Genomic DNA, 24,708 nt, shown 5'->3' on the forward strand with positions numbered 1-24,708 from the left:
AAGTGGTTTCATGTGGCCCACGAAGCCATCCTGGAAACAGTGAGGGAATGGCCCCCCACTTCCTTGGCCCTGGCTCAGAGACCCTCCTTCTGCCAGAGACCCTCAGATCTGTCCCACTCCTGCCCAGGCCCCCATAGGCACCCTTGATGTGAACAATGTACAGCTGGCCATGCCCACCCAGTAGGCCATACGCACTTTAGCCACGCCCACCCTGGCCATACCCACCCGGCCCCCTGAGGGCAACCGCAATGCTGATGCAGCCCTCAATGAAATTGTGTTTGACACCCCTGGCATGCTGCATCACCCTGGGTCTACTCCAGTATTTTAGCCATTATACTACACTGCTTTTATTGTGAGTTTTCCCTGAGATGATGCCACAAGTACAGAAAGCATCTAAATGTTAAAGAGATTTTCACCAATCTGGGGCCTTGCTTTCTGGGAATTCTGGGAACGTGTTCCAACATATCTAAAGGCACCAGTTTGATGGAAAGCTGTTTTCATTAATGAAACAATTGGTGTCACAGGTAGTTTTGTCCTTAGTTTTTAACATTTATCGATAGGATGTAAGATTATGATTTGACACTGGCAACACTGAATTAAGACATATATTTTAAAAAGAATTTTATGAATGTTAAACTTTAATACATGTAAAGTAACTGCTGAGAAACTGCAAAGCCAACATAAACAGAACTGTTTGTAACATGATGTATGTTATGGTAACAGAAATTATGGTAACATCTCCCATAGTAATGCTTTTTCTTCTTTTTTTAAGGAAATTGAGGAAATGTTAAAACGCAGCTATATTTCTGCACGTAATGCAGACATGTTCATTTACAAATCATCATCAAATGTCTCGGTGCATCGCAACATCACAGTCTCGTAGTCTAACTGAAGAATTTCTTCCTGCCAAAAATAAAGGTGGAGGAGAAGAATAATTAAAAGTTTTGTTAGGAGCTGGACTATTTTGGGTAATACAGTTAATGAATAAACATTTCATAGCAAGTTTAAATGACCTACAGAACAGTTCTTTGGTAGTCAGATTCTCAATATACTGAGCATACTTGTTTTTTTACATAAATGCAGCAAGACATTGTGGCAGATGCTAATCAGAGCCTGCTGATTTATAGATGTGAATGTTGTTCTTTCAGCTGGTTTCCTTACCAGGAGGGCTGGCTATTTCATAGCTCAAAAATTCTGCAAGTCAAGTCCACTAAATTTAAATCAAGATGTAGACAAAACATTGCACAATAATAATGTGATAAAAGTTATCCAAATACTATTTTGTAACACAAAATCCCAGTGTAACTCTGTACCTCACATTACAGAATGGATCTAATCCAAATTGTATCTGCATTTTTTTAAAAAAAGGAGAAAATTAATGAAAGAACGTGCTACTAAATAGGCAAGCTTTTTGTTAAGTTTCAAAAACCAACTTCTCCCTCTGCAGAAGTTTTGATTTGCTGGTCAGAAAGCAAATATAAAAACACAGACAAACTTACAGAGAACTGATTTTGTTAGACAATTTCTTTTGAACATGGCTCTTGGTATCTGATGTAATTTCTGTTTTGTTTTTTTGCTAAGTGTTCAGATTTCTAGAACTCAGGTGATGGGAAACTCAATTATTAGCATTCTAAAACTATTTTAAAAGAATTTAGAAAACATACTAAAGGCTGATTAATATGATCACGCGTGCTTACTGAACTTGTGGATCTGGGGTGAAACATATACATAAACACCATTTATTGTCATTCTTCAAGCTTAGTTTAACTAATTTATTTTATCACCACAGCACAGTCAAATGCAGAAGGAATGGATGTGGAGTAAAATAGGGTAAGCTGCAAACTATGTGCATAAAATAAAGTATGATATATCTTGCTCCTCTTAAATTGATTTTGATTCACTATACTGTTTTAAACAACAGAAACATCTACATTTCATTGATATTAAGAAAAACCTGTAGGTAATTAATTTTGGTTAAGGTTCATAAACTAGGGTGTACAACAATGTATACAGAAGCTGCACTGGGATAGAGATAGTAGGAATTAGAATGGGAAGCACCTGCAGGTCAGTGGCTGGAGTGAGCTGCATTGGGGATTTATCAGTTGATTTTTTAAAATGGATCATTCTCCTAAGCAATTCTACCTCCTTGGGTGCCATTCCTCTCCTCTTTAAATTCTGGAAGGATTTTTTTTTCCATAATGCAGATGTTATTCTCTAGACATTAACCGGAAATTGAGGAGCTGTAATGCCAGCATATCAAGGATATGTCAGTTTGTGGGAGGCCACCATAATAAAATTGCTCAACATATTCTCATATTCTTTACAAGCAGATTTTACATAAAATTATACTGATATCCATCATTTATTCCATCGAAACCATTATGGGCATTATTTTAACTTGCAGGCTTTCCATATCACCCACATTGTCATTCCTCATAAATCAGTTTGAAACTAAGCACAAGTAACTTCAAATCTTTCAGTCTTGAAACACTGAGACAAAGAGAATCTCATAAGCCAATTAGTGCTTATCCTACAGTTAACAAAAAGAGACTTTAAAGAACATTTTTACTAGTCATTGGAGCAATACAAATTCCTACACCCTTGCTACACATAAAAGGAAATTAGTGCCTAGTCCCATCATTTTTCAGTATTTGGTAGTTCGACAAAGAGGTTGTGATGGGTAGCTAGGCTGAGAGAAAGTTGATAGTGAAGAATAAATACAGAAGTGCATTAAAATACTCCTCTAGTATCTTCTTAGCTAACCTGCTGCCATTTAAAAGCTCCTGTGAATTCCATATCATGAAAGTATTCTCAAAGAAGTACCATGCTGGCAAATTTGCAACCAGTCACTTTTCCCAGTAGTTATGGGAATGACTGCATGTTTCTACAACTTTAACTGGAACAAGGAAGAGATAAGTTCTAAATAAAATATACAGCAAGAAATGTAGAACTGTGGGATGATACAAAAAAGTTTAATGGCTGTCTTGCCTTAAACCCATGGCTTCAGTAAGGCAGGTTTCCCCAATAATAAAACAGAGTACCACAAACATGTAGTACCCCAGAGATTAAAAGAAACACTGTTAACAATCATATCAATTTCCTCAAACAATATTGTGAGAACAGTCAAGTTCAAAGTCAAACCCAAAATAGTGTAAAACAATGATGTGGAAGACTCCTAAATATCCATTCAATCCAGTACCTATTAGCCAATAGTTTTGGAAGTTCAAATCTCAGTCCAACAGGATACTTAAATCTTAGTCTATTTCTCTCCCTCCCTCCAAAACTGTCTACATTAATTTCCTAGAGAAGCCATGGTGTACTGTTGGAAGATCTAAAGACCAGTTTAGGGACAAATTATCCTGGAGAAGATCTACTTTTATGTTCAATATGAGCTGATACTGACTTACTGACATGTAATAAATCAGTATTAATTTCCAACACAATAGATTTATGAATGTATTTGCTCTCCCCACGCCAGTTAGTTATTTGTCAAAACCCAATCCTATTATATTCCATTTCATTTCTATTTCATCCCACTTCTCCTCGGTTTTGCCATGCTTCCAAGGGGGAGGAGGGGATGTGCCTGTAGGGCATTGCTTTCACTTCCTCCCCCTCACTACAATGCAATCCCTTATTTTGTTTATTGGGGCTCTATCCTGTTTCCTGCGTTATCTCTCTCTCTCTCTCTGAACTCTTTAAACTGTCAATTGAGAACAAAGGAAGAGATAGGGATCTAACCTCAGTGCCTGGATTTTGTCTACGCTCCCAGGCTGGAGACAGGCCGATCTTATCTCCTCGGTTCCCACAACGGACTTAACACTTGGGGATTGGCTATCTCACATGGGGGGGTTGTCGATCTATAGGCTGGGGTCCTGCTTAGGGACACTATAACCTGCTGTGTTGCGTGGGAAATCTCAGATCCTGTCTATTATGCATGCTATCTCCTATTCTTAATAAAAGTTCCGGCTTGGAAGAAATTGTTTCCAAGAGTTCTGCTTTCTTAAGATGTGGGCTTGAAGTAGGTCCTGACACTAAGTTTGTACAAAATAAGGGGCTTTGAATGGGTTCTAAAATACATGCTCATCAAATACTACAGCCAGCTTTTATGAAAGTTATTACTTATACATAACTCTAGTTGTACATTAGTATGTTGGATAAAGAAATTTATATATTTTGAAAAAATAAAATGCTAGGTGAATCTCACTTTGAAAGTTAATATACCTGCTTTAATATTTTTTCATACCATTCCCAATTTCATAAATCTGTGACTCTTTATGAAAATCACCTTTTTCATTAGCTAAAAATTATCCTCTAATTCATTTCTGAATTGTTTCATATGGTAAGAAATAACAATAAAATAAGATTAACCATTACATTTACCAAATATAAATGTTTCAAATCTGTTAAACATTAGATTTGTCTTACAGAGTGTATTAGTATGCCAGTGAAATGAGCTATTTAGATTCCCTTTTTTTAACATTAACAAAATGTGCACCAAGTGTTTTGCACCAAGAATCTAGAAAAACCGTAAAGAACCTAAAGGTGTGAAGGCCATCCCTTTATTGTTTTCTCTCTTCCATCTCATTAAGGGAAGATCCTGAAACTAGAGGGCACAAACAAAATATTTACTATCAAAACATACTTCATCAACCAGATTTAAATAGGTGGTTATGATCCACCCTGTTTTGAAATCTACCTACATAATTCTATGGGAAGGTAGAAATTAGATAGCATGTGATAGCAATCAGACACAGACAGATGAAAAGCAATGTATTCGCATATGATAATTACATTTTAAAAAAAGAAAACAGGTGGTCCTGGTTAACCAACCTTTAGCTGCGCAAACAAAAATACTTCAGCAGATGTATTAATGAACAAAATGGCATTTAAAGTAGGTAAGAGTCTGGCAATATTAAACACTTATTGGATATGAAGCTCAGAATTACTACTGTGAAAACATAGTTTGGACTAAATTCACTTGCTTAGAAATAGCACTGATTAATTTTTTAGCTAAAAGAGACAAGAAATGAAATAACATTTCTATAACATTTGTTATTTATAACTAAAATTGTATTTACTTTGTGTCTCTACACTCTATTTATTGCTAATAATTGCTCACTACTGCTATACAAGGAGCTGCCTTTGAAAACCACCCAGCAGTCAAATGACCCAGATTGCAAATGACCCAGATGAATAGATATAAGCTTATTGTAGCTATACGATATTTTTGCCTTACTAACTGCATGGTTCCCAATAAGTTTTTGGTTGCAGTTCAGAGTGCTTGATTATCACCTATGAAGCCTTTTTAGCACATAGGATTGGTTTATTTCTGGGATGTCTGTTCCCAAAAATAACTATCCATTCCACACACTTGAATAAAGTGCATAGACAGGGTCCCTTGCTTAAATAATGTCATCTTAGGAGTCCCAGGTGTGTCAGAGGCCCATAAGATCGAATCAAATGGCCACATATTTAGGCATCAAGTGTCAATTGCTGTAAACCACACTATTGCATTTCTATTTTTTTTCATTACTTAAATACCTTCATTTACGCAATTTTGCTTTCCTTCATTCCTTGTGGTTTTCCTATGAACAGCATGCCTTAAAAAATACAGGGATTGAGTATTTTATCAATGAAATACCTATTTGACATGATCTTCAACAACTACAAGCAAATTTCAACTTTTTATGATGCTTGTGGAGCATAAGGATACCCTGTTTCCCCTCAAATGCTCAGTTTAATTATGCTACAGTTCTCCAGAGATTTAAGAAAGGTGTCTTTTTACAAGTCAAGGAATGGCTGAGCCAAAATGAACTTTGCTTTAGATGGTGGCCGAACGTGGCTGATGTTTTTTAGGCTTGGAAGATAAGTCAGCTAGGTGGTGGTTGGTATTTGGATGAGAGATCACCAGGGTATTTCAAGGTTGTAGGCTAAAGTGGGAAGTAAAAAAATAATAATCCCAGAAAGTGATGGTAAACCATTTCATTACTATTGCTAAGAAAACTGCATAGCTGGATACATGTAATTACCAAACCTAATCCTAACTTGGAGGCAGTTTCAGTTGAAAATTGTTACCACATGAGTAGCTGAGAAATGACTTAATTATGGGACTCTGAAAGCAGATTTGAAGTCATTTATTGTCCTAATGCATTAGTCACTTTCAACTTACCCAAATGCTTCAATGTGACAGAGCTTGTACTTTTTCCATAACATGAGAAATGGTCCTAACAAAGCTTATTTCAATCACATTGAAAAATCCTACCTGTGATGGTTGTGTGCTAGCAAAAAACAGGTTTTTCAAGAAGCTAATGATCTGCAAGTAGAGGTGATGTTTATCCTCTTGACTATCTGAAGCACAGACTGTGAACGCTGAGCTGCAAACAAAATAATCTATACTGAGGTCACCTATCAAGTGTGTGGAAGAAAAAGCAAGAAAACGTATATAAAGGCCTCTGATTATAGGTTTGGCTGAAAGGAAATTCACACAATTACCTATCTTTGCTTTCATGCAGTGCCTGTACTAATGGAAACACTGACTCCTGAAATTAAGCTGCTCCCAAAGAGTTCCTTTGTGGTGCCATCTGAGCAGGTTTGCATCACTGTCCCCTCAGCCTGTCCTGCCAGAGTTCACAATTGGTGGCAGACAAAAGCCAGTGTGTAGAAAGCCACAATCAACATGTTGCTGGCCCAGTAGGTTTTTTTTGTCTCTTCTTAAGGATCATCAAATGCATAACCTCTGTATGTGGTCAGCTCATCATCAACCTCTAACACACTCCAACACCTTTGGGGGATGTTGGCAACTGGTCAACCATTTTGTTCATTTAAGGAAATAAAAGTGGCTGCTAGAGCTGGAGGATTAATCACCTTCACAGCAAAAAGGGGGCTGAGGGGCAGAGATTAGACCCTGGAGGGTATGTTCCCACACAGGAAATAGCACTAGCACTAAAATGTACATACCACTTCACAGTGCTTTACAGCCCTCTCTAAGAAGTTTACAAAGTCAGTATATTGCCCCCAACAATCTGGGTCCTCATTTTACCAATCTCAAAAGGATGGAAGGCTACGTCAACCTTGAGCTGGTCAGGATTAAACTCCTGGCACTGAGCAGAGTCAGCCTGCAATACTGCATTTTAATCACAGTGCTATCAAGGAAACTTGTGGAACCAATTGGAACATGTGATTTTAGACTGCCTTCCCCATGAGCATTAATGTGCCATATATTGTCTGCATGTGGAGTCTTGAGGCAGAATATTACAGACAGCAGAATTTCTAGAGTAGAACACCAGAAAACCTCTTTCAGCTACCTCTGCTATAGGCTGCCTTGAGATTCAAGAAAAGGTACAAGAACATATGGCCTGGGACCAGGGAATGCTTATGGTAGGGTCAGTAGACTATGGGGATAAGGCCTGAAGTTGACCAACGCAATGGGTAGCCCAGACATATAGGAACAAATAGTTATTCTGACCTAGTTAAAGTTTATCTAGTTAAAACCATTACCTTTGACTGGATATTTCTTGAGTTTCGTTTCTATCAAGGAAACTAGTGGCCACATCAAAAGCATCTTCAAAGAGGATCTAAAAGAGAAAGCATTTTGGACACTATATCCAAAAGCATCATACAAGAAATCTCTTTCTAAATGCCTGCTGTTGAATAACTTTTATTCTAGTGATTCCTAAATAAGGAGTGTGGCATTTGGGTATTCTAAGATGAAACGGGTTGGTATGAATAACTGTTATGCACTGATTTTTCAGCACTCAAATTTAAAAACAGTTAGTATCTCTTTTTTAATCAAAGAACATTTATTTTTATGGTTTATAGTTTATGATGATTTCTAATTTTTAATGAGGTTAGTTTATTAATTTCTATTTTATGTTATCACTGAGCTTGGTTGTAATCAAAATGGCTCAAGAAGAACCAAACAGTGTAAGATAATAACTAAATTACTCTCTGCCTCCTTACTAGATGATGTTCTTTTTCTGAAACTGACACCATACAAGTGCTGCTGGTACTGTCAAAACATCATAGGGCATAAGACATTAAGACAGGGATTAGTTTCTGTGGAACCTATTTAATTAAAAACAATCACATCTTTCCCTAATCACACATGGATTCAATGGAGAAACCCACATAATTATTAGCTGATAAATGAGGCTTTGTAACTTTTCCACCTAATCCACAAATCACATATCTCATCTGGTACCTAACATGTTTTAGTTATCACCAATATGAGCTAACGGGTGAATAAAGCAATGATGTGGCATGAGTTTACATTCTGACCAAATGTGGTTGTGTTGTAATAAGATTATTATATTATATACTCTAGGCTATTTTGGCTACAATTTTATTCTTTTTTCTTGACTCGAGCTCTCTTTTTTAACAATTTCTGAAACAAATTCTCACCTCCTCCGGTGTGGATGCTACTGAACTGCTGGCTCCCTGACTGTTGTTTCCACTGTCTCTCACGCTGCCCTCATCAGTACAGGCAGGTTCTTGAGAAGCTGTCTTGAACTCTGAGATGAAATTCTGTCTTTGACCACAGTACTGCAAAACACTGTCCTTCCTGTCTTCTGGGAGTCCCTGCCACAGATGGGAAACAGCTGTGGAGACCACAGGGAGCATAATATCTTCTGGGCTCACAACTGCATTATCAACCAGCAAGTCTACAGTCTGTTTGTAAAAATGCAAGTATCTGGAATGAAACAGGAAAGGAGATATCTCTCACAATATGGTCTGGGATGGTATCTAACAGGAGCAGAGCAAAACACTTTGGGCGTCACTGAATTGAAATGGATGAGTATTGGACACAGTCAGTCAGAAGATCATACTGTTCACTGCTCAGGACATGAAAAACAAAGACAAGATGCCATTTCCTTATAGCGAGGAAGAATGTAGCAAAGACAGCACTTTGGTACAATGCAGTTCATGAGGGTTATTCAATGTTTGGCACCAACCAATGATGCAGAAGAAACCGACAAATCTTGTGGTCAAATTCAATCTGAAGTTGACAGAACATGCATATATGATGACTGAAATGTGAAATTCGAAAGCTGGAAAAAGCTGGACTACATGGTCTAGGGAACATCACCAGATCAAATATTTGACTACATGATTGACACAAGTAGGTGGAAGAATTCAGTTACAACAGCAAAAGTGCAGTCAGGGATTCTTTGCTCATGTGCAAGTTGCAAGTCAGGACTAAAACAGAAGAAAACCAACTAGTTTCCACCATATGATATGGAATATTTTATACCCACCATTTTCAAGGAGAACTTTGAAGTCCTGAACCTTATTGATGGGAGCCAGAGGAACTGTGGAATGAAATCAAATAAGTTGTTAATAAAAAGTGTGAAAAGAGACTGTCTATGATTAAGAAATAGAAGAAACCAAACTGGATTTTTGAAACAGACAGTAGAAGTTTTTGAAAAAAAGACAGAAAAACAAAACTCTCTGGAAGGCTCTAACCATTCCATTCCTAGAGAAGGAACAGTATTCCAACATCTATAAAATCAAAGATTGAAACAGACATGGAAAACAAAGTAAAGTCTTCCAAAAGATTTATTAAACCAGAAAGAGGTTCTAACATCTAATTGATATGCTAAAGATGTCAAGACAGATTCAAAGAAATCAAGGAATATATTGAAATTCTGTACAGTACAGTACAGATGTCAACATCCAAGACAGTTTAGCAGATATTCCCTACTTATATAATTTTCTGATACTAGAGTACCAAGTTAAATCAACACTCTGATTATTACCAAATTGGAAAACTATAAGAATTGATGGAATATCTTCAAAAGTATGGCAAGCAACGAAGAAGAATCAGTAAAAGTTCTAACTGAACTGTGCTAGAAAATGTGGAGAACACAATGGCCAATCGATAGCAAGATGTCTGGCTACATACCAGTACTAAAGAAAAGATCCTTAAGAGATTGTGCAAACTGCTACACAATAAGTAACTGTAATTCGACATGCTAGCATAATAATGCTTAGGATCATCCAACACAAATTAGAGCCTTATCCAGCTGTTCAAATTGATTTTAGAAGAGGGAGATATTATAGCTTTAAGTATTTTGCAAAAATCAGAAAAGTAAAAAAAAATATCCTCCAAAAGACTTTTGATTGTGTCAATCATATCAATCTATTAAATGTCTTTAGAAAAATGGGATAAACAGAATATCTCATTATCTTCATACAAAATTTATGCACAGGTCAGGAAACAATAGAATGTGATGAAACAGACTGGCTCCAGTTGGCAAAAGAATAAGATAGGGAAATTATCTCCTTATCTGAAAATAATGAGAAAAGCTGCATTAGAAGATGAGTGCAGTTTTAAATCTGAAGAAATAACCTGCATTAAATTGAAGCAACTACACTGATATTTATTTATTAAATTTGTATGCCACTTATTTCGCTGTTACAGCGACATGTAGTGGCTTATAAAATGATAAAGATAATACAAAATGAATATGTCCCTATATATTGATTAATAATCTTATCTTATCTTCAATGCTTCAACCAAATACAAGGGGTCAAAAAAATGCCTGACAAGGAAGATTGCTACTTTAACTGCACTTTCAAAGTAATTGCAAGGGCCACAGAACTTTATAGCTTAACTATGGAAAATAAAGTGTAGGAAAATAAAACTGATGAGAATGATCAAATAATTTGGAAAATTAATTTTCTATCTAGGGTGCCTGACAAGGCAATATCTGCAGAAAATTATGTTACCCAATAACAACATCCTTAATTAAACCACTTATAATTCTATGTTAACAATATCTGTTGCTAACGTTTCACAACAAAAGAATAAAAGGACTAGAAAATTTATTTATTTATTTATTTATTTATTTATTTATTTATTTATTTATTAGTTGAATTTATATACCGCCCTATTGCCGAAGGACTCATGGTAGTGTCTGCTTTTATCATAATCCAAATTGAAGAGGTTGCTTTCTAAAACATTTCATCGAAGGAGAAAAATCAATATAACTCTTATTGTAAATGGAATTTCTGTTTTAAACACTAAGTTTGTACTGCCATTTCTTTTATTTGTAACTCATGGAAAAAACAAGCTTCCCAAGTAAAGTCAAAATCAAAATGTTAAACAGACACACATTACAATCATGTTTTATACAGAATATAATGTAATTATGATGAGACCTCACAAAATGAATATATCCAAAATAAAGTCCAGAACAATTGCCAGCATATAACTATTTATTTTTTCATAAAATTCTAAAATTTTTCAAGCTGATATTTAATAATGATACTAAAGGAGCATAGTACAACAATGGGGATAATAATAATTTATTACATTTATATGCTGCTAGACTCCCAGCAACTTTGGAGGTATATAAATGAAATATTAAAAATAAGAAAGACAAGAGATAAAAACGAACAGTAAAAATGGTAAATGTGACAAGAACCAGACAAGAACAAAAAAGAAACAAACCCACTTAATTCAACCAGACTTCATTCATCCTTTCTAAAGGCCCAGGTGATGAACTGGGTCTTCAAGGCCCTTCAAAACATCAAGAGGGTGTGGTCTGTTTTGATCCTGAGAAGAATTGTATTTCAGAAGGCAGACACTGCTGGGGAGGAGCCATGCTTCTAGGTCCCAACAGATGGTCTTGTTTAATCAAACACGCCAAACGGAGCATGCCAACCAAGCCATATCAAATCAAATGGGCAGATACTACAGCTGGTAGGCAGTCCCTCAAGATACCAGGCCCTATGCTAGGTAGGGTTTTATAAGTAGTGACCAACACAATGAATCACAGCCAGATGTAAACTGGCAACCAGTGCAGCACACAAAGCAGGGGTGCTGCTTGGGCAAAGCAAGGTATGATTATCATTGCCTGCACCACTGCATTCTAGACCAACTGAAACTTTTGGGTGGTCCTTAAGGGCAATCCTATGTAGAATATGTTGGAGTTAAATTGTGAGATTGGGTGATTGTCTGACGAGGCCAACGGGAGCTGTGAGTTCAGGAATATCTGCAAATTGCTTATCATTTGTCAGGTCTCTCAGGAAAATCAGACAGGAAACACAACCTCATAAGCTAATTCTACTTTATGGTATGGCTACAATAACAGAATCTTGCAAATCTGGAAGTACAAATCTTCCATGATTTTTTTGTAGCCTGATCACTTAGGGTGGGTTCTTCTTGCTTCTTTCTCTAATTAACTAAGGGGCTTTTTGCCCTCATGTCTGACTGTTCCCTAGGAAGCATCTCTTTTCCTTGCCTGTCACATACAATTACATTTAATCCATCCAAAGTGACAGATAGAATATTCAAGACCTGGGCTTTCTCAAAGACACGCCGCCCCCCCCCCCCCCCCCCGCCATGCCATCTTTGTAGACCTGGCTTGGAGATGGTTCTTCTCCATCTAAGCACACAGAGTCTTCAGGCACCGGGACGTAATCTTTAAATTCTCACTTGGCCAGCCCAAAAGCAAAAGATAATAGACTAAGATTAAATACAAAAAATGACCACACTAATGACAACAGGCAGTTAGAACTGACAATGAAAAAAATTTAAGTGGTGGATAGGTTGTTTTTTGGGATTGACTACTAACAGTAAAACAACTAGAAGTATATTACAAACTAGAACCTGACAAGGCAACAATGAAAGTCTGGAAAAAGATATTCAGAGGCCTGATCACCATCTCCTTCTTCCCCATTGTCTACACTTACTGTGACCTATAAAGATTAGAATTGTAATGACAATAGTTTTTCTTGTGACACTCTATGGGCGCCAAGGTTGTACTGACACAAAATAAAAAGTATTGGTGCTTTTGATATTGGAGAAAACTCAATAATACCATGGACAGCTGGGAAAACAAATAAATGGATCATAGTACAAACCAATCCAGTTCTCACTTGAAGAACAAATGAAAGGAAAAAAAATGGATGACCAACATCAAGATGGATGGACTGTTTGCTCTTATTTATGATTTGTAGGATGGCATTTGGGTTTATTTGATTAAGTATATCCTAAAAAGCAGGAATTAATTTCTTTCATTAGGAGACTAATTGTGGAATTAGAAAATAAATACAAGCCAATTCACCCTAAAATCTTGAATATGAATAATTTGCATTATTATAAAAAACAGTTATCATATTTGCTTTGAAAGTATCACTGTAAAAGGGAAGGAATGAGACAAGAAATCACAAAATAACTGTATAAGTCATGGATTAAAAAACAAACCTTGTACTGATTTTTGCCATCTCTAAAAAACAGATAGGTTAATTAAGAAATGCCTCAAGTCCTATAATCCAAACACGCTTGCACCACCTGCTGGTCATATTGCATAGTTATTCTTACAATGCTGTCCCCACTTCCTCAGAAAAAAAATACGTATTATGCTATGTGATAGGTACACAGGATCATACTATGTGACAGATATATTTAAGAACAGCAGAAACAGAACATGTGTTTTTCAGAAGCAGTTCAGGTTAAATAGTGACTCGCAATTTGCATCCATAAGCATTTCCATTTTATTTGGAGCTATTGTTAGATATATTTTTCTTTTCTTCTGCTTCTTTCTTCCCTTATTTTTTCTCCTTTTCCATTCCATATTGGTTGTTTGTTTTTATTCTGAATAAAATTTTTAAATAAAATTTATAAAAAAATAAAGCAAATATCACTTTGTTAACTAGGATTCTTGACTAACCTGACACAAATGAACCTTTTCAACTAAGCTATATACCGTAGTTACAGACAAAATATATGTCTGTAATACTGATCGGCACAATTGGGCAGTCAGTGGTGCGTTCTCCCCCTGCTACACAATAAACAAAATATAAAAATATTATAGGACAATATTCTTCCATTACTTAAAAGACCGTGACGTGAAATATAACATCCCCTTACTTTCTTCTATCCTGCAGTTACTAAAATCTATTAAATGTCTTCATTCATTCAGCTCTAGACTAACTGAAGCAATTTAACCCTATATAACTTTATTTGATGAATCGATTCAAAAGAAGTATCACATTTCTTCATGTACCGTTCAAACTCCATGAGATCGGGAGAAGAGGTAGTTGATGACTCTGTTAGCCTTTGACTTACATCTTCTTCTACAATTGGTTTCTCATGTTCTTGGATCATGTACCAGACCGTGGTGCCATTTTGTCTCAAAACATCTGAAGAGGGTACAATGCTAAAAAAAATAAATGGAGGGATTACCTAAATTTGTATATTTTTTTGTCGTGAACATGTGTCGAAAAGTCAACAAATTTTGTTTGGTGTAATTATTCTTCACGAAACACACCATGCTACATAAACCACCTGGGGAGCAATATAAACGAAGAGAATAAAGAGAAACGAGCATAAAAAAGTGGGATTGAGATTCATTACATTAAAAATCGCACTTTCATATTCTCTATTTCACATGAACTTTCCTTCTTGCTGTTTCTGCAACACATTAAAGACTGTAAGTCCATGCATATTTCATAGAATAGGAATGTAATTATTTTCTGAAGCTCATAGACCTGAGATATTTAAAAGGGACACTTTCAGAAAGTTTAAATTTTTTAACCTAGGATTGTTGAAATACATCTTGACATATTCCTCCTTTACATCTTCCAAACTGGATGGATTGCCGTCCTCCAGATTTAAAACTTCTGTTGGCAACAAAAAGAACATCCATTACTACCGTAATAGGCATTTTTTGAAATTTGAGTATAATCAAATGTATTTAAGAAAGTATTGTAGGAAAATATTTAAACAAGCAGAGCTATTATCTTTATTATTGGTTATTTGTAATATTATCACTGCTAGTATTATTAACAGTGTGTTGCTGCCCAAACAATATACACGAAGTATCTGTCAATAAAATAATCCGAACATAATTTCAACCGATACAACAAAATGAAAACAGATAATATATTGGCAACAAACATTATATAAGCAACAAGTCATAAAATTCTATGGATAACAATAGGTCACCTAGCTCTATTTTGGAAGGGGCTATAGCTCAGTGATGGAGCACAGATCTTCTCTGAAGAAGTTTCAGTTCCCCACATTTCCAGCTAAGGCCACCTGGTAATAGGTGATGCAAAAGTTGATCACAAGCAAGTTGAGCGCTTGAATAGATGGTCAAATCACTCATAATTAGCAGCTTGAAAATTAGGCTACAAAATGGTGACATGAGCAATGATCCGAATGTCACAATGGAAAAAGGAAGTGAATAGAGTTCTCTCTGATCCAAATATAATACAGTTGTATTTAATAAAATATATTTGACCATGGGAAAAATAGATACTTTATTTATATGCTTTATATGCCGCTTGGGGGGGCGAAAGCCCTAATAAGCAGGGATATACATAGAATGAAGGCTACTGCTAAGCTTGTAAGCCGCCCTGAGTCTTCAGAGAAGGGCGGGATATAAATGGAATTAAAATAAATAAATAAAAAATATTTCAGTCCAAGACTAGGAATATAAAAAGAAACCATTACAAACACAACAAATTACAAAACGCACAAAAAAGTAAGATTTAAAACAGAGCAGCAGGAATGAACTTAATCTATAGATCAGCTTTTATATCACCTGTGATACCCTTCATTTCTTGGTAAACAGTGCCAGAGACAAATTTTACTACCTTATAATATTGTCTAGATTTAAATCATATAAAAAGAAGAGACACATGTGTCTGATCTAAACTATGGGGAACATTTTAACAATATAGGATAACAGCTATGGATAATAAATACAGGATATAGTTTTAAAATGTTTTAACTGTAAAATATTTTTTTGAATTGTAAGCTGCTCAGAGTCATTGACTGTAGATAGGCTGCTATAGAAATTGACTACTGATTGACTGACTGACATTGCCCTTCAGAATTATCCATTCCTCTGAAGAGATATTTTGGTGCTTCCTGTTTTGGCTTGGGTAAATACACATTTATATCAAGTTCAGCACCCATTTAATCTTAGCTGATCCAAAAAAGACTAAACAGGGTTCTTCAGATTAATATTTGGGTAGGACACAACAAAAAAAATCTCAAGGCCATAGATTAATTTATTTAATTTATCAAATTTATATGCCCACCCATCTCACAAGAAGGGGGCCTGGCGATGCAGAAAAAAAGTATAAAAAGTATGTCAGTCTTATAAGCACACACACAAGATTCAATCAGCAATGGAGCAGCCTTGAGATCTCACCAGTCCCCTGAGACCTTACAAAGCCAGATCTTGAGAGAACTAGATCAGGAATTCAAACTATTTCTGGAAGAAAGCAGTGGCAAATCACTTTCATATTGCTGCCAAGAAAAACTCAACAGGAATGTCTGTAAGGTTCCGCAGAGTGAGATCAAATCAAAGAGTCTTTAACTTATGAATGCTCACTGAATATATCAAACATGGAAGCAAATCTATGTGAAAATACTTAAGAGATTAAGCACACCCTCCTCACCTTCTGATAATTCTGTTGTTCATAGTGATCTGTTACGCTAGTAAATATGAGCTGCAAAAGATTCATCTTCTTATGTTCCAGCCTGATTCTGATCCTATAACTTGGCCACTAATCTAATTTTTTTTAAAGAAACAAGGACATAGCAGAGGAAAAAGATTTAGGAAGCACTTCTATATAGTACCTTTCATCTTCAACAGATTTTCCAAAGTTTTCTCCAATTCCTGGATATAATTCTTAGCTTGGCATAAAACCTGAGACTAAACAAATGAACAAACAAACAAAAAAGAGCCAATTGAATGCATTCTGAAGAGACTAATATTCATGTGTTCATTTAATTGTTTAGTTAATTAATTAACTGGATTTTGAGGCCAACCTCTGAAGGGTTTACGTCCCAAAGATAAAAAATAATAAAATTAATGCCAGATTTTGAAAGAATTGTAGAATAACTGCAGGGGAGAGCTATACAGATGTCTGGGGACAAGGTGTTCCAACTGACAGGCATCATGTCAGAGAAGGCATGCTTCCTAAGGCCCAACAGGTGACAATGTTTAATTAAAGGGACTTGCAGCATGCTCACTCTACCCAATCCTATCGGGCAGGCAAATCGCTATCAGAAAGATAGTCTATCAAACAACCAGGATCTATATCATGAAGGGCTTTACAAGTGATAAGCACCACCTTGGATGAAACCCAGACACATGTATGTCCTAGTTTTCCTAATCAACCTAGTGCTCCTGTGTGATGGGAAACTCATGGCTTACTGGAAACTGCTAAATTATAACTCCCAATAGCCCTCCACATGGGCTACGCTCAATGGGGACTGTACTTTAGCAAGATCTGGAGGGCTACTGTTTTCCAACCTCTGAATTTAATACATCAGGTTATGAGGAGAAAAGTTTTTTAAAAAGGAAAAGCATACAGCTGCCATACAGGCTTACAGATTATACTGACTTATTGTTGAGGCCTGGATTCATATTTTCTATGTAATAACAAATAACATGATAATATCGTGGTGTTAAAGTACGGTATCTCCCATATGAAAATCATGAAACATGCAATCAAAATCCATGTGGAGAAAGAGTAAAATGTAGCTTGCCTTACTGGCCATCAAAGTGTAGGTAGTCCTCAAATTATAACACAATTGAGCCCAAAATTTCTATTGCTAAGTGAGACAGTTTTTAAGTGAGTTTTGCCCCATTGTATGAACTTTCTTGCTACAATTAAGTGAATCATTGCAGTTGTTAAGTTAGTAACACAGTTGTTAAGTGAATCTGGTTTCCCCATTGATTTTGCTTGTCAGAAGATTGCAAAAGGTGATCACATGACCCCAGGCCACTGCAACTGTCATAAATACATGCCAGTTGCCAAGAGTCCAAATGTTGATCACATGACCATGGGGATGCTGCAATGATGAAATTGAAAAATGGCCATAATTCACTTTTTTCTGTGCCACTGTAACTTTCAACAGTCCCTAAACAAATGGTTGTAAGTTAAGGACTACCTGTATTCATATCTTCCTACACTAAGTATAATAAATAGTCAACCAGGAAGGAGAATACCACTTGAGAAGCAAGGAGCTTGAAAACAGTTTGAGAGGATAGACTGTTGATAGCATACCTGTATAAAAGGCCTGAGATGGCTTAATATGCATTTAATTTTCTCAGGAAACCAAATTCTATGAGAAGAACTAGATAACTTTATTGGAAAAAAATAGTCTCTTTCTTCATTAAATCTTAATTATTCTTTCAGTTATAGAGGTGAGTTCTCTGAAGTAGCTATCTTTCACAGACTGAAATTTTTGCTTTGACTTTGCACATATCAGCAATAGATTAAAATGTATATTTGTTTTCCTGACATTTTTTTATTGTGTTAAGTGCACTGGGTAAATCAGACTTGCTTTCGATCATTTTTTTTTTAAAAAATACATGAAACAGTATGAAACAGGTTTATATATTAAGATAATACTAAATTGTCATGGACCAGAAAGAAATCAATTTATAAAACCTTACTTCCATATCTCATTCTATATCACAGCTTGCTGGCTCAAAGCTCTAAGGACTTTTGGTGTCCATCAACTTCCCTGACATCTGACTTAAAAGAAAGTGTCAACCCCCGCCGGCCTGCCGTCCGATCGGGCCTCGACATCGCCTCCATCGAGCCCCGGACGCTCGGATGGTGGGCGTGGCTTTGCCCGAACTCCGCGGAGCGCGCCGCCGCAGCCCCGCCGAGCAGCTGGCCGGCGCTCAGCTGATCGGCGCGCCCGCTCCCGGACATCGCCTCCCTCGACCCCCGGAGACTCGATTGGCGGGCGTGGCTTTGCCCGGACTTTGCGGAGCGCGCCGCCGCGATCCCAAGCAGCTGGCCGGCGCTCAGCTGATCGGCGCGCCCGCTCCCAGACGGCCGGCGGGTGCACGCTCGCCTCGTCAGCGGGGACGGTGCCGGGCACCCACCGGTCTAGCGCTGGCGTCTGCCCAGGACCCTTTAACTCCTCGGCGGCTGGACTCTGAGCTGCGGGCGGCGCCCGGGCAGAAACGGACTGGACCAGACAGTTAGACTCGCCCCAGCAAACTGTAGAGGGGTGTGTGGCTGTGCCCGTTTTGCCACCCTCTCTCACTGGGCGCTTGGATGGACTCGGGGAGAAGTTAACAGCCGCAACGCCGGCACGGACTGGGGCGCGTGAGGGAGCGGAAGGACAGGACTTACCTGGGAGGGGGCTTGACGGGCTGCAGCAGTGCACACGTTGGGTGGTGGCTATGCACGGTGATGGGTGGGGCGTTTATGGGGAGGCGGGCAGATGCCAGTTTGCTTTGAAGGGGTGGGGTTAGGGTGTGGTAACATGATAAAAGAGCGTTGAGGCTAGGTGCCTCAACGCTGACTTTACCGCGGTTTGATTTGTGGAAGAAATAAACCTGGTCACCCGTTCCTTTCGGAGTGCTTGTGTTTCCTGGCAGAGGACGACGTGACAGTAAGATTATTCTACTAAGTAAAATTAAGTAAGAAGCTAGCATGTTGCAAAGTAAAGCAAAGCATCATTTGTAACATTATTTATTTGCAGCAATAGTTTGACAATGAAGAGAGAAATCTTGAGATTCCTTTTGCTAAATGGATGGTTACTAGTGGTAAGACCCAGAGCTGCTTTGAAAGGAGATGGGTAGCAAATAAATTTAATAAATAAAAAATTGTTTTTTAAAAAAGTAAATAGATTGGTATGTCTGTCATGGCAGTTTTTTTGTGAGTTGGCACTCTCCCATAGTATTTACTTCTTTATTAAAAAGACTGCCTGCTCTCACTCACGAGATATAATTCTAGCACACAGAGGACAATTCCCTACATTTACAGATGAAATTGGAAAAAGCACTAAATCAAACTTCCATGATAGCTTTAATTTCATAAATTAAATTTAAAAATAGCAATTGTAAGAGAATATGAATAATACAGCAAGAATATTTATTACTATTACTAAGTATTATTCTTACTGTATTTTTTTTTCACTTTTAAAGACTCACATACTTATTTCTGTACCTTTGAGACAGAATTTTCTTGCTGTGAAAATACAGTTTCTCGTAAGTTGTTGAACAGTCCTGCCAAAGTAGCTCTATGACGTGCCTGAGATAAGCGTCTTTTGCCCACTTGTGGCTCAATACCTTGCAGACGAGTATGGTATTTAGGAGTCACTCTGGCATATGAGGTGGGGTAGTCTCCAGATATCTCCATCAAAAGCTGAAAGATAATACCTATACTAAACATGCATAATGTGAAACCTATTGTTTCTTACTATATTCATATTATACCATCACTGAGTGAATTAGATCAAAATTAATTTTAAATGCTTATATTTATGCAATAAGGACAAATAATATGGCCCAAACTAGATGAAAATATATGCATGTTGAACATTTTCACTGTTATATATTATTATTATTATTCATAGTACTATTAGTTAAACTACTATTAAATTTTCATATAATAAATGTTGGTGAGAGGAACTATCAACACACTGAAATTTCATGAAGCAGTCAAAGAGCTGAAGAGTTTAAGGACCCCTGTCCTAGAGACATCCAGCCATCTTGGTGTAGATAGGGCAATAATGAGTGAGACTTTCTACTGCCTCCATAATGGCTGCGTGGTGCTTGCCTTCATGACTTTAGTTTTCTCAATTCTGGACTGTGCTGCATTTGATCACATGAACTTCGGACATCTTAGTGGATTTTAAAATCATTCTTTGCCCTTTGGACTAAACCTGAATTTTGGACTTTGTGAACTCTTGCCTTTGCTTTTGAACTCAGTACCCTTGTGCCTAGACTGAGTATTGCTGGACTCAATAGGACTGCTTTGGGTGCAAGTGGGAACTTGAGGAATTAATATTAAGGACTTGGACTATTAAAAAAGTCCTTAAAACTCTCGTGTATATGGATTGAAACAGGATAAATATCCTTATTAAATATAAAATTGATAGCTCTTTTGCTAATCCATGCATATGTCATCTAATAGAAACCTGAGAATTAAATAAGTAATTTTCTTACACAAAATATTTATTTAGGATGTTGAAAGTATACCTACACACTGCCATCAGTTATGCTGTATCTGGACTACACAGCTTGCTTTGCTTTAACTGGTAAAGTTTGGATTACTGTTAAGTGCTGTATAAGAGAGTACCCTTACAGACAATCTGAAAAGCTGTAAGTACAAAATATGCTGGCTAATATTATCAAGAACTGAGCATTAAAACCATTTTATGTTTGTACAACAGCTTTTTTTACTGGCACTTTCAGGCCTAGTGCAAATTGCTGTCATTAGCCTGAGAATTTTACAGCTTGAGACAATACAGCATTGAACAAAGCATTTTCTTGTACATTTCTTCCCAATCTTCAAGATTATTAGCTACCCTGTTTTGAGTACCTTCACATGTTGAGGTATGACAGGAGGCTGATGTCAGCAATGGACATTTTCATTAATACTCCACTAGTTTGAGATCTGCCTGGCATGTGTATTATTCTGTGGGGGAGGGGGAGGGGCACTTGGCAAAAAATCAAAATAGTTAATTCTTTTGTCTCTGTTGGTTTAAAACATTGTTTTATTTGTTTTTTATTAAGTTTTTTCACTGATTTTATTGTACTTTTGTGGTGCATTGTCCAGAGAACTTAATACAATTTAGCAATGAATAAATAAATTTAGCCTGCAGTGGAGACCTTGAGACTATATTTTCATGATACATTACTCAAGGTTCGATCAATTAACAGTTTTCTGAATTTGTACAAGATAATAAACTCATTCAGGCTGTGTTCATTCAAATGACAAAAAGTAGGTGGCTACACAGGAAGTCATCCAAATGTGAAAAGGCCAATCTACCAATATATACTGTATTATATACGGAGGTAGCCCTTGACTTACGACCACAACTGAGCCCAAAATTTCTGTTACCAAGTGAGACAATTGCCAAATGAATTTTGCTTCATTTTGCGACCTTTCTTGTCACAGTTAAGTGGATTACTACAGTTGTTAAGTTAGTAACACATTGTTAAGTGAATCTGGCTTCCTCACTGATTATATCAGATCACAAAAGATGATCACATGATCCCAGGATAATGTAACCATCATAAATATTAATTAGTTGCCAAACATCCAAATTTTGATCAAGTAATCATGGGAATATTGCAATGGTCCCAAGTGTGAAAAATAGTCATAAGTCTCTTTTTCAAATGACACTGTAACTTTGAACAATCATTAAATAAACTGTTGTAAGTCAAAGATTACCTTTATTAGCATATTACAAATACTGGCATATTATAATCTTCTAATGTTATGTATAGGGAATTTTTTATGAAGAAACATTCATCTTCCATCCATATTACAACGTAGTAAATTCTATTTAAATTCAGTACTTCTGTTAGGATGCTCAAGATGACACATCAGAATTTATGCAAGCAATAATTTCATTAGAAAAATCGACATTAATTTTTTTTTAGTCCTACATGAAATTTCTGTCCAACTCCTTTGACTGCAATTTTGTATGCCGCAGGTGGAAATCTGATGGAACTGAGAGATAGACATACTCAAGTTTAAGTTAATATGCTTAAAACTATACCATGAATCAATTTATGTTTTGCTATAAATTTATATGGATGAATGTTGGTCATTCCTTATTACAATATGAAACCAGTGAGCTCTTAGAAGAAAACCAGCTAGAACTCAGGTCAATGTTTTTCCTTATTTCTCAAATTTATCTTTATTTAACCTCACAAATTTATACCTGCAATTCTTTTACGTAAATATGGCCTACCTGTTCAACTGCTATGAATAGGGTTGTCCATATGAAAATGTCAGAAGTGCTTTAATATTTAGAGTAATAAATATAGATTATTTTAAATAACAATAAAAGTGGGAACACTGTATATGTCTTCTAGTTCTGCCAATTTGAAATGCAATGTAAAATTTTATTATTCACAAAAAGAGATACTGAGATTTGAAAAATACAGTTGGTATTTGAGAATTAGACATGTCCCTTTATACGTTAAGGCTTCGCTATCTCTGAATATAGATTCTTTAACAGAAATTATTTACTCTAGTGAGGAAGATTACAAGAATCGTACATATTCAGTGAATACATCTACAACATTAGTTCAAATGAAAGGTTTAAACATGATTTAGAAAAATTAATGGAGAATAAGGCCATTTATTCAGACCGAAAATTGTGGAGTATGCTTGTAGCCCAATGTGCTTAGCATAGGATGTAATAATAATAAAGCTATTTATGGCTACTAGTTAAATTCAGCAATATATTACTTTCAGCATTGAAATAAGAGAAGGTGCAATACAGTAGCATTCCGCTTTTGCTAATAGGCTTCCAATTTTTATTTGATTGGAAAACACCCAGCAGTTTCAGCTGGGTCCATTAGTGGTTTTTTTGTCTCTCTTATGTTTTCTTGCTTCTGCCTAAATATGTGCTTAGGGCATTTTAAAAAGTGGGGGGTTAATATATTATATACTGGTCAGCCATACATTTTGCATGCAAAAGAACTAAGATTCCTTCTCTTGAATCCCAGAATTATTGCTATTGCATAGACAAATTGGAGGGACCAACGAACTGATATGGCAACATTCGGAGAATGAAACTTGGTATTGAAATAGCAGCATTTGTCATTTTCTCAGCCTGCTTTTCCCAAGATTTTCAAATTACAACATCGTCCCTCCTGACTTCAAAAGATAAAGATTGAAACTTACTACTTTCTCTATTAACTATACAGCCAGCCAACCAGCCAGCCAGCCACTCTATTTATCTACCATCGCCTGTGTCCAGCTATTCTCCGGGTTTGTCCCATCCCCTTCTGTAGAAACACCTTTTTTTCACCATCTTTTTTTAACGTCAGCGTGCCTAACTAACCTTCCTTAGTAGTGCAATTCTTTCCTCACTTTATGCTCCCAGTTCCTCACTCCACGCTCTCCCGTCTTTACAGACTCGACTCTGGAATACGAGAGATAAAAACTACACTTTTCACTCACTCATTCGTTACTCCCAAGTCCTACCGCTCATTCCACCTTGCATACATTCCACTCACCCACCTACCATCTGCACACACTCTCACCATAGTATTTAGTGGCGCACAACATAGGACCAATCACATCGCAGGAGGACTCGTCAACTGCCAATAGGAAGACAGGAATATTAAACAAGAGATTCGACCGAGGTGATGCCGGAAATTGTAACAAAAACGCGGGAAAGATAAGACGAGGCGAAGGGAGTAGTTTAGAGTCCCAGAGAAGAAATAGATCTGACTTGTGTATCGTTTATTATATATTAGGTATATATTAGAATACGGGGTCTTAAGCTTTTAAGCTCCTGGAAATTTCAACGTGTTTGGTTCGAGGTACTTTCAGTGTGTACTGTACAGTGTCATCAAATAAGAATGCTTGCGCTCTTCGTATTTAGTTTAAACCGAATCTACTTGCTTGTAGTACCAAAGCAGCCGAGTCTTTCGCATAAATATCAGGTGCATAGAAACACATCCAATTCTCAGGATGAAAGAGGCGTTTACTTTTACTCTGCCTTATTTTTTTAAACAAATTTGCTTACTGCAAATTACTAATAGCCTAGATAAATATTCCATACCTCTATCCTCTCCAGGTGATGGTAGTTCATTGTTTTCAGAGGTACAGAAAGGTTTGAATTTAGCATACAGATTCTAAGAACATTTATAATAAAGCCATTTAACAGTAAATAAATGAGCAACCGTATATAAAATGTGTAGGAATGCTGTTTCTATTTTTAAAGAAAAATTTCATTTTAAGGTG

At 36.7% G+C, this 24,708-nt stretch overlaps 1 protein-coding gene across 1 annotated transcript; it reads right to left on the reverse strand.

Moving 5' to 3' along the window:
• Positions 1 to 652: 652 nt before the first annotated feature.
• Positions 653 to 20,133, reverse strand: STRA8 (stimulated by retinoic acid 8; the record flags this gene model as incomplete). Its single annotated transcript, XM_083365522.1, has 8 exons — positions 653 to 903; positions 6,263 to 6,374; positions 7,498 to 7,574; positions 8,401 to 8,689; positions 14,013 to 14,165; positions 14,544 to 14,628; positions 16,601 to 16,676; positions 19,942 to 20,133. 8 exons carry the CDS (start codon positions 20,131 to 20,133, stop codon positions 832 to 834), a joined length of 1,056 nt encoding a protein of 351 aa, XP_083221648.1. The 3' UTR covers positions 653 to 831.
• Positions 20,134 to 24,708: the final 4,575 nt, after the last annotated feature.

Source organism: Vipera ursinii, assembly GCF_947247035.1.
Source record: "Vipera ursinii genome assembly, chromosome: 6".
Lineage (NCBI taxonomy): Eukaryota > Metazoa > Chordata > Lepidosauria > Squamata > Viperidae > Vipera > Vipera ursinii.